Source organism: Vigna umbellata, chromosome 4 (assembly GCF_029865625.1).
Source record: "Vigna umbellata cultivar VRB3 chromosome 4, Vumbellata_1.0, whole genome shotgun sequence".
Lineage (NCBI taxonomy): Eukaryota > Viridiplantae > Streptophyta > Magnoliopsida > Fabales > Fabaceae > Vigna > Vigna umbellata.
The window spans coordinates 50,035,708-50,046,217 of record NC_142168.1 but is presented as its reverse complement, the minus strand read 5'-3'; the positions used below and the strand labels follow the sequence as shown (position 1 = coordinate 50,046,217).

The following is a 10,510-nucleotide window of genomic DNA, read 5'->3' as shown; positions in this document are numbered from 1 at the left end:
CTTTGATTATTTTATCGTCTGCTTGATTGTTGGCCCAATAATAACTTGAATGTAGGTCCAATTAGGACCCAACATTGTTGATGTGGCGGATGGACCGAACGATCATGGATGCTAACCATTTGGTAGGTATTACATACCATACATATTTGTATGTGGCAATGTTTCTTGTTTGGCTGTGATCATCCAGTAAGTGTGAGCAGAGAGAGATGAACTTACTGTGAAGTAGGCGCTTGATGGGATAATCCGGTGGCTTAATTATTTTAGTCTAGTTCGTAGATAGTTTTGTTTTATCGCGTTTGTATATAAAGTTTAAATTTATAGTTGTTTTGGATAACTATAAGTTATACTTTATATTTTATTTAACTGTTTTATCATATATACATGTGAGAACTCTTTTATATAATATTTTACTATATTTTTGAGATGTTAAAACTTAAAAACATATTTAATTCTATATATTAGTAGTGAATATAAAAGTAAATTTCTTTAAAAGGTGTTAAACTATTTGAAACGGCTAGAATATTTGTACTATAATTCGGTGTGTTTCGATCAACAACGTTAAAAACGACGATAGCACAAGAACCGCAAGAGAGAGAGACGTCAAGTACAAAGAAAAATAAAAAACTTGCAGTCACCAACCAAAATCCCAAAACAGCAAATCACAGCACAGTGACACTACCAAAAATCAAAACAAATTTGGCGGATGCAAAATTTTCTTCCATTCTCCAATCCAACCACAACAACGAAACCACTCCAAAATCTAAAACTGTGAATATAAACAAACAATCCAAGCGAGAGAAAACATGCTACTCCATCCCGTGCTTCCTCTCTCTCCCTATCCATCTTTCGTTTCAAACCGTTCGCTCCGATTTCGCCCTCGTTGGAGCAACTTCGTTCCTCGTCGCGCCGTCCAGTGCACTGCCGCGGTCTCCGGCGGCGACGAGTTCACTGCGAAGACAGGGTGATTTTAGTAGAGCTTTTTAAATGTTGAGTGCATAAGTTTATTTTAGTTTAGGTAAAATTTAATTTGGTAGTATCTTCTTATTTTCTTTTCTTGTAAGTGTTTACAAAGAAGTTCATTCAAATAAGGCGGAAATGAAGATTCTTGAGATTTTTTTTTTGTGATTTGTACTGGAAAGAATATTTTTATTTGTTTATTTATTTTTTCTTTTGTTTTGCAGGTTAGAGCTGCTGTGCTAAGGAAAATGTTGTCAGAGTTTGGGCCGGTATGTAAAGCTGTTTTTTTAGTAGGATTGAACTTGTTTTCTATAACTTGCATTTTTGTCTTTGAACTTTGGCATTTGTGGGACATTGATGTTGTTCACCTATTCATTCTTCCATGTTGATAAATTTTGTGACAGTAGTTGTGAATTTGTTGCCTATCTGTTTTCTTATTTTTTTCTTCTCATGGATTTTTTGTTGGGTTTCAGCCCTGTATGGACAACAAATTGATTTCAGTTTGAACATTCAGGGTAAATTTGATTTCTCCCTTGAGATGGAAGGGGGATTTCCGAATTTTAAATTTTGAATAGAAAACTAACCCTGAAAACTTCTATCCTCACTTTTTTGGGTTAACAAATTGCTCCTTACCGTAATTCCCTACATCCTTTTTGCACCTATCTGTCCCTACATTTTGTCTTTATTTTTCTTCTGAATCTTATTTTATTTTCTTGTAACTTGTTCGACAGTGGGACAAAATGAATCAAATGTTTCAATTCCTAGATATTGTTCCTCTAAATTTGGAGGTCTTTCTGATATTTTCTTTGGATTTTGTTTACTTAAATCTGATAAATTTCAACTTTTTTTTGTCCTAAAGCGATCTATTGTGACACCTCAACAGTTTTTTTTAAAGCCAGGGAATCGACATAGGTTCCCTTCATCTCCTACTCCATCCTCTTTGGTATGAACTATTTTCCCTATTCTAGGTTTGTATAGGGGGAATATATCCTTTAAAGTGAGTCTTGAAGATTACTAATGACACAATGGATGAATGCTATATTGATGCATAAGATGAATAATAATTTAGTTTAGTAGTGGTTTTTGTTAAATCAGCATGACCACAAGCGAAAGTGTCTTATTTCTTAATTGCTATTTTATACTACTTTTTTGCAGGCATATATTGAAATTGCCCAGGCTATATCATCTCGTGCTGTAAGTTTAATTTTTATCTGTCACATTAAGACTTATGCCCATGTTCTTCTGTTTTTTCTCATCTTTGTGATCCTTCTTATAAAGTTTTCCTGTTATTATATGTCAATTGCTAAAAGATGACTATAGGTGAAGGAATTCAATGAAAACTGTGATTTACTTGTTGGCGATAAAGCTGTACTCTTCCATCCTAATTATGCTTTTTAAAACTGTTAAAACTGTTAAAACTGTATACAGCATAACCAGGAGTCAAGATTCCTATTAAATTTTATAATTGATGAAGACTGCATGCAATGTAACATCAATAAGGAGGCTTTTTTTCTTTCATTGAGTATATTTTCAGTTCCTTTAGGACACACATCAGGGGAATGTGAAAATAAAAAAGAACCAAGGGACAGTTAGTTAGACATTTACAATCCTGTCTTCTAAAGTTTTGCACTTCAAACCTTGCCTATTTTGAATTAAATGTCCTAAACATAAATACCTGAAAATATTACATATGATGATCTGATTTTGTGTTATATGTGGTTGATTTACAGATTTGTGATTTCAACAGGTGTGATTGGTACGTATGCCTTAGAACTTCAATACCAGTTGATAGGGAGTTATTTATTTTTCTATGAACTCAGTTTTGGGGGGAGTGAGGCATTGTACATGTTGCCTACATGGTACCCTTCAATCTTGTATCTATCTGTTTGGGTATGTTATATTTTGAAGTTCTATATTGCATTGGTTTATTAATTATAGATTCCTATATATGCAGGCTGTTGTTGATGAGTTGGCATTAAGTCACTTCCAGTATGCATTGTTTTCTTGTATTTGCACCATAATGATGTTCTAGGTAGAGTATGTGTGATTGCATTTGGTAGAGAATTAAAAAAAAAAAACATGAATGAGGGCTAGAAAATCTAAACAGGAAAGGATTTTCTAGTCGGTTTGAATCATGCTTCTGTAATCTTGGGAGTTCTTTCTTGTTTTGCCTTACCGGCACTCTATCATGCTATTCTTAGGTCTCTATCAGTATGTCACTCAATAATGTGAAATTATTTTCACTATTTCTGATACAAACATATCGAAAGAGAATTGAACCTGAAAAGTGATTGATTTTTATAACTAAAATTGAAAATAGAAAAAGAAAACATAAAGCATTTTCCCACCGTGGCTTTGCTTGTATCCGAAGGAAATCATTTTCATATTCGAAGTATGCTCTTGGAGATTTCTTAAGACCATATAAGGCCTCCTTTAGGAAACATACCATACCATATTCCTTCCACTATGAATTTCAAATCCTGAAAGAATCTCCATGTACACTTCTTTTTCTAAAGCTCCATGAAGAAAGACATTCCTCACATTCCAATGGTGCAAGTCTTAACCTAAATGAGTTGCCATAGCAAAAACAACTTGAACTGTATTTATTTTTAATACTGTAGCAAATGTTTCTCTATAGTTAATTCCATAAGTTTGAGTGTATCTGGTTGGATACTTAGAGTCTATAAGAGAAGGAAGAGAACATAGACTTTTAAGGGGTTAGTTAACTACTGTGAGTAAGTGGCGATGCATTTGTTTTAATGCAGGGGGTAGTAGTTTGACTGTTGGGGGGAAAGAGCAACCTATATAAGGGTTGTATAATTCTGTAAGAGGGTTAGCTATTGTTTTGATTGTTGTATAGACAGGACAATTCTTATCCTGTGGAGGTGGGATTAATCCCCCTTTTGGAGGCTTGTACAGTTGGGAATACTATACAGAGGAAATATACAATTCTTTTCTTCTTTCTGATGTTGGGTGTGTGTTTTACTGTTGAGCCTTGATAGTTCTTGGTCCTTCTTGACCCAAGAACCTATCATTATCCCTATGCAACCGATTTGGTTTTATATATGTTTTCTATTGATTTATATTTCATTGTAAATATCCATCTGCACCCCATCCTTCAATGACAACAATAAAGTTTCGATATTTATTAAAAAGATTGTGAATACAGACATAGTAAGAAATATAGTATTTAATAAGATCTTTTTCTCTTTCTCAATGCAATGGTTAAATTCTAAATATCAATAAGCTCCTCACAATTCTCTTCAATGATCCTCACCTTTGAGTGAAACATCTCTTACGCTTATTGCTTCTGAGTCAAAGCGGGTTGTTTCCTCATTATTTGTTTACAATTTTAAATAAATCTCATGCCATTCTACACAACTTCAGCTTAACCCGCACAACACCAAAGTCGTGTAAACCATGCTGGACTTCATCCTAAAACACCGGTGACTGCAAAGAAAATGAATAAAACAAAAAACGGATTAGCCTAATCAAAGTCGTGTGTATAGAATATGCAAGTTCCAGTAACATTGTAGTCGTGTTGGCCTACCTACCAGAAAGCATGACTACTTCCCAATGAAATATTTTCTTTTTAAATTGTCCATTTTGGTAAAATTGAAAACAAATTACATCAGTTTGGTGAATTTTCCCATTGTATAATATATCATAATCTACCATAATCGATTATTTTATACAAGTCAATTTATGTTGTCCTTGGTGCAATGTAATACAACGCACGCAATCATCACTCTTCCTTCCCAATCTGTAGTACATCTTTATTAACAAACATAACGTGAACAGAAAATTTGTCTAAACCCTTTATGCCTTTTATGCACAGGTCAGCAATGAACTGCTCATAATACATAAACAGAAATTGTTTCTGTGATGCACCACAGGAACACAGACCTCAGTTCATACACCTCACTCCTGAATCTGGACAGGCTCAAAACCCCTATCAATTGAAGCCTTCACAGCATCCACTACGAGTTGAGTTTTCCTACTAATTGTTGGCCACTTCTTCTCGGGTTTTGCTTTCTTGAATTTGATATCTGCCACCAAACGGGAAAGCTCATTTACCATAAGAGCCTCCTGAGGTATGTCAGTTTCTATTATATGCTTGCTTGGCTGTGGAACCCACTTTGTAACAGCTTCATCAACACCTGATTCTGTAGCTGCATAAAATGATGCTTCATTTTCTTCATATGGGAGAACGAAGTCATGAACATGTAGGGTTCCTTTTGTCCCTAGAGCAGTTATATCCGTTGACGTGTTGGACAAGAAGGAGCAATAGAAGGTTGCTGCTTTTCCATCTTCCCAGTACAAAGTAGCCCCACAAGCCAATATCACCCCAACTTGATTACGCTCAGGGTTGCGCGAGGCGATAACAGTTTTTGGTAGTTCATAGTTGGCAGCCCACAGTATTGCCCTAAGACAGTACCAACCTGCATCGCCAAGAGCACCAAGAGCATCAAGATCTGGCTTCACACGAATGTCATTCTCAAGAAAATCGGCACTAGCCCTGAACGTAAAATTGGAGTGAATCTGGGAAAGTAAATGAAATGATGGTCAATGCAGAACATTATTGCATAATACAGCACTCCCCCTCCCCAATACTAACATGGCCAAGAGTCTAAGTCTCTAAGGAATGTCTTTTAACCTGTCTTTTCATTTACAGTAGTAGATGGTCATTGGTAACATTATTTAGAGACCCTTATTTCCCTTGATTACTTACGTGACTGAGATTAAAATCACAGTCATAAAACTTGCGAAGAAATCTATAGGAGAAAAAAAAGACCCTTTGAAAATAGATGTTCAAACAAGATAAAACAATTAGAGAGAACCAGAATATGAAGCACCTCAGATTTAGATGAAAAGGTAAAATAGAGAAGGTTTCAAATATGCAACCAAATCTTACCCTTAATAAAATAATAATATTTTTACTTTAATAGTTTATTCACCCTAAATTATTTCATATTTTAAAATAAAAATTATCATGTAATCGGTGCTGAATGAATGTTTAATAGGTTTTTAAAAAAACTATAACATCTTTTCTGATAAAGTTCATCTATCCCAAAATGTTTCATATTTTAAAATAAAATTTGTTGTGTTATTTGTGTTTAATAAGAAAAGCTGAAAATGATGCTAACAAAAAGCAACATCGAATGAGGCAGGTTCATACCGATCTGAGCTGGCCAAAACGGTTTACGTCGGAGAGAAACTCCTTCATGTTCGAGGTGCGGGGGTGGTGCATCCACATGGTACCGTCCATGAGCTGCACTCCATTGGATTCGCACGCCGCGATGATCTCGTCAAACTCAGCAACATTAAGAGCAACTGGCTTCTCAAGCAGCACGTGCTTCTTCTTGCTGGCGGCGAGCACGGCCCAGCGAACGTGCAGGCTGGTGGGGAGCGGCAGGTAGACGGCGTCGACCTCGGGATCGTCGAGGACGGCCTCATAGGAGCCGTACACCTTGGCGGCGGCGGGAAAGCAGTTGGCGGCGGCGAAGGCGCGGGCCTTGTCGATGGAGCGGCTTCCGACGGCGTGCAGGACGGCGTTGGGTGCGAGCGCGACGGCACGGGAGACCCTGCGCCCAATTCCGGCGCAGCCGATGAAGCCGAAACGGATTTTGGGGGTTTCCGCCATTTGGAGAGTTGAAGTGTGGAGACGAAGTGCCCGTAGATAAAGGTTGTTTGCTTTTCAAGAAATTACACCATTACTATGAGACCTTGCAGTTCCAGATTTGACTCTGTGCATGCAATTCACCTAGAGCAGGAGCAGTGATTCGTTGACTCTCATCTTCCTTTCCATACTCATCCTACAACATTATAAATTATTGTTTTATTATAATATAATCTTTTATTATAATATAATGTTTTATTAAAAAAAGTAGTTGTATAATGGAATTAATTTATAAATGATAATGTCAAATTACTCATTCTCTCACCTCACCCACCAATGATAAACGTGCTTCAAACTTCAAAAAAACATGTGTATTTTTAACCTAACATATCATAACTACATGTCCCTTGAACCCGACAAACAACACCAAACGAATCTCAATTGTTACACATTTCTTAACAACTTTTTTCTTAGAAATTTAAAGTAATTAGTACTTAAAAGAAATTGATGTATTTTTTCCTTTAAAGCTTAAAGCAATGACTTTGCTTAGACCTTGAGTTGATCTGTGTTTATGTTTCTGTTCTGTATGAGTTTGTATCTATGCTTGTATTTATGTTTGTGTGTTTGTGTGAGTTTGTATATCTCTTTCTTTAATTATTTGCATTTTTCTAATTATTTGTGTTTGTGACTCTAATTGATATCAAAGTTGTCAAATATGTCAAGTTATTTTCAGAGATGGTTGAACGTAGGATAATCTTTAAAAGAAGTTGAAAACTTACATTTCTTGTTGTCATTTCCTGATTATGTGTTTTTTCTTTACTAGTTTCATTTATTGGTTACATTTTTCTTCTATCTCTAGAGTTTGAGATTTAGTTCTTTCACCTCACTAACATTTCGTTTTTCAATTTCTAAAATTTTTTTATTTTCTTTTTAATAAATTGTTCATTACCGTAATTCCCTACATCCTTTTTGCACCTATTATGGGAAAAAATGAATCAAATGTTTCAATTTGTAAAAACCCAGAAAATAGCCTCTTGAAAGTAGATAGATGTATTAAAATAATGAGACCGAACACTTTGTGTTAAAATAAGCCAACAATATAAATAGAAATTTCAAACACTCGGTTCATTATCTAAATACTTTCCATCTTTCTAAAACACTATTCTCTACTCTTCCTCTCCTTTCTCTCTAGAAATTCTCACAGTGGCTCATCTGTTCGACGATTAGGAGGTACCTAGGTGATCCTAGCGCAAAGGACTTTCTGTTTCACCGATCAGTTTGAGGAAAAGAGCAGGTAAGTTTCGTTCTATTGTTCTTGGTGATTTCTAGTTTTTGATGCATGTAAGAAATGTTTCTCTTTGCATGTGTTCCGTGGTCTCCTCTAATTTCATTTTGGTTCTACGGTTGATCTTCTTAGAATTTTCTTGAGGTATAAGCAAATTTCTGAAGGTTGTTGAAACTATTTGGTTCGGTTAGAGGTAAGGAAAATTATTTAATTTAATTGATGAATTTACTGTGTATGTAACTGCTATTTTGAAGATTGATGTGTATGTAATTGAGTGATTTTGGTGGTTGGTATTGCTTGTATGAACTGTTAAAATCTGTGATCATGTTGATTTGGTTTATGCTGAGTTACTAGTACTGTCTTACAATGAATTTTTAGGAAGTGGGATAGTGAAAATGGGAATTTGGGGTTAGATTTTAAATTGGTCAGTGGATAGAATTTAGGTAAGATATTTAGAACTTGATAAAGACCCCAAGTCACTCAAACTGTGCCAAAAACTAGTAGAATTGAATTTGAGTCCTTAAGTTGATGATGATGATGATGTGTTGGATCGTGAATCTGGTAGCAGACCCTTTAAAAAATGTATAGAAAGGTTTTAACACCCTTAGAATAATGTAATTTGATATATGATACAAGTTTGGAGGATTAGAAGTTGGGAAAATGTTATGAATTGAGAAAGTTAGGTGTAATTTCATAATTCTGCAGTTCGTAGTGCAGAATTATGTAGTTCTGCTGAGTACAGGGAGTCTCTGACCGCTCGGTCTTGTACTGGTGTTCGGTCTTAATCGCGTTCGGCCTCTTATGGGCCTTACCAGTTAATGACCGTTCGGTTTAGTCATAGCGTTTGGTCTTGTATTAGTATTCGGTTTAGTCATAGCGTTCGGTCTTGTATTAGTATTAGGCTCATGTTTGAGCCTTACTCGTTAAATGATCGTTCGGTCATGTTCACAGGTTGTGAGTTCGGTCTCATTCCTAGGCTATGTTGATCCTTTTCGTTTGGTCATATTCATGGGGTGTGGTTTTTTTTACCGCTCGACTTTACTCTACTGTGATGTATTCGGTCTTTAAAAGATTGTTGCTATGTTTTACTCTGAGTATTTATTTCAATTGCTTAAATGTATTATGTATGAGAAGGTATGTTGGTATTGAAGTATGGTATGATATTTCTAATGTGGGTTTGAAAGAGAATTCCAAGAAGGAATGTCTCAGTGGTGATTTTAAGGTGGTAAAGTATGAATATGGACAGCGAAATCCACGATGTTCATTCTGAAATTCTGATGATTACCCATTCTCAAGTAGAGAGAGGTAAGGCATTGCGTGAGAAAGGCAGGAGGTCCTAGCCTATAGGTATAGGTGAGTTATAACGGATTAACCCCGGGTGGCAGTTGAGGGTGTTCCAGTTACTACACCCCGGGGTGCAAGAACGACCTCAAGCTACATATTCATACTAGTCCGGACGGTCTAGTCAAGTGGTCGATCAATATATGTTTATATGTTTATATGTTTTGCACATGTTGTATGAGTATCCTAGTTGCTTGTTTGAATTGTATTTCCCACATGAATATTAAATTACACAAACTTACCCATGTTTTTCTGTGGGATGTCTTTGTATGTTATTTTCTCTTTTGCAATGATCACCTTAATGGTGTGAGCTTAGGGATACCATCTTTCAGTTGTCGCGACGGGAGTTTGGGAGTGAAGCTTGCAGTTTAGGCTGAATTTTTATTCTTCAAGTGAAGAAATTTTGTTCATAGTAATTTTGTAGTTCTTGTTATATCATTATCCATGTAATGTTCATTTTAGTAGTTTTATATTACTAAATTGGGATGTTACATTAATGGTATCAGAGCAGTTCGTTCTTAGAATGACCTGTGAGTTGTGGGTTTGTCGTGCCTTTCTTGTGGAAAGTCGAGTCTAAATGCTATGTTCTACCATTTCCTCTAAGTTTAGATGGTAAAAATTGTGTATCTAATTGGAAGTTTTGAGAACAGAAAATGTCTCGATAGAAGTAATGAGGTTGCACACTCATGACTTTCGCCAAAGATGATTTTCCTTTCTCAATTCTAAAGGTTTGGAGAAAGAAAGAGTTGGGGTTCCAGTGTTGTTTCCTATGAAAATTTTTGTCTTGTTCTTGCCTTTGTGGTAGTGTACTGTGCTCTATAGTGGTAGAGGAATACAGATTCAAGGACAACTTGACCTTTAGACCTTCGTTGGAATTGGTTTAAGCCTTTGAGACAAATTCTTGCCTCGAAGATAAGGAATTGGAAGACCAAGGTTTAAGTTTCACGAGATGGGTGGAGACATTGGTAATGTAGAAGTTATGTTTTTGGGTGAAGAAGTTTTCAAGGACAAAGTCAGGAAATCAGAGATAGTACTGTTAGGATATTTATCCTATTTTATCATCATTATAGTGTGTCAAGGGTTACCCTATTTATCATGATTATATTGTGTCTAGGATTACCCTATTTATCATGATTATATTGTGTCTAGGGTTACCCTATTTATCATGTATTTGTGTATCCATTTATTCTTATAAATAGAAGATTGTGAGAGGGATCAATTAAGCCCTCAAGAATTATTTCTTTTCAATCTTAAGTTGGTATCAGAGCCATGGTTAGAGCCTATCCTAGCGAGTTCTGAGTGGTATC

General features: G+C 35.7%; 1 protein-coding gene and 1 long non-coding RNA gene across 14 annotated transcripts; one reads left to right on the top strand and one right to left on the bottom strand.

The window, feature by feature from the left end:
* Positions 1–563: 563 nt before the first annotated feature.
* LOC124836847 (uncharacterized) lies at positions 564–6,268 on the top strand. 13 transcript variants are annotated; one of them, XR_015786071.1, is made up of 6 exons: positions 564–1,015; positions 1,182–1,226; positions 1,817–1,900; positions 2,113–2,151; positions 2,688–2,713; positions 6,129–6,268. It is a non-coding gene; the product is annotated as an uncharacterized LOC124836847 (long non-coding RNA). The 13 variants fall into 13 exon arrangements; XR_015786070.1 differs by lacking the exon at positions 6,129–6,268 and adding an exon at positions 4,796–4,932; XR_015786060.1 differs by lacking the exon at positions 6,129–6,268 and adding an exon at positions 2,912–3,924 and having other exon boundaries at positions 564–961; positions 2,688–2,816.
* On the bottom strand, positions 4,709–6,872 carry LOC124836846 (putative oxidoreductase At4g09670). The gene is made up of 2 exons (XM_047312079.2): positions 6,137–6,872; positions 4,709–5,499 (listed from the first exon to the last, which is right to left on the bottom strand). The coding sequence occupies exons 1-2, from the start codon at positions 6,599–6,601 to the stop codon at positions 4,879–4,881; spliced, it is 1,086 nt and encodes a 361-aa protein (XP_047168035.2). The 5' UTR covers positions 6,602–6,872; the 3' UTR covers positions 4,709–4,878.
* Positions 6,873–10,510: the final 3,638 nt, after the last annotated feature.

Bases quoted from the DNA above. Each gene is read 5' to 3' on its own strand.
- LOC124836846 (XM_047312079.2), bottom strand. From the start codon at position 6,601: ATGGCGGAAACCCCCAAAATCCGTTTCGGCTTCATCGGCTGCGCCGGA. The intron at 5,500-6,136 runs GTATGAACCTGC...TTACTTTCCCAG, and splicing joins GTTTTGGCCAGCTCAGATCG to ATTCACTCCAATTTTACGTT.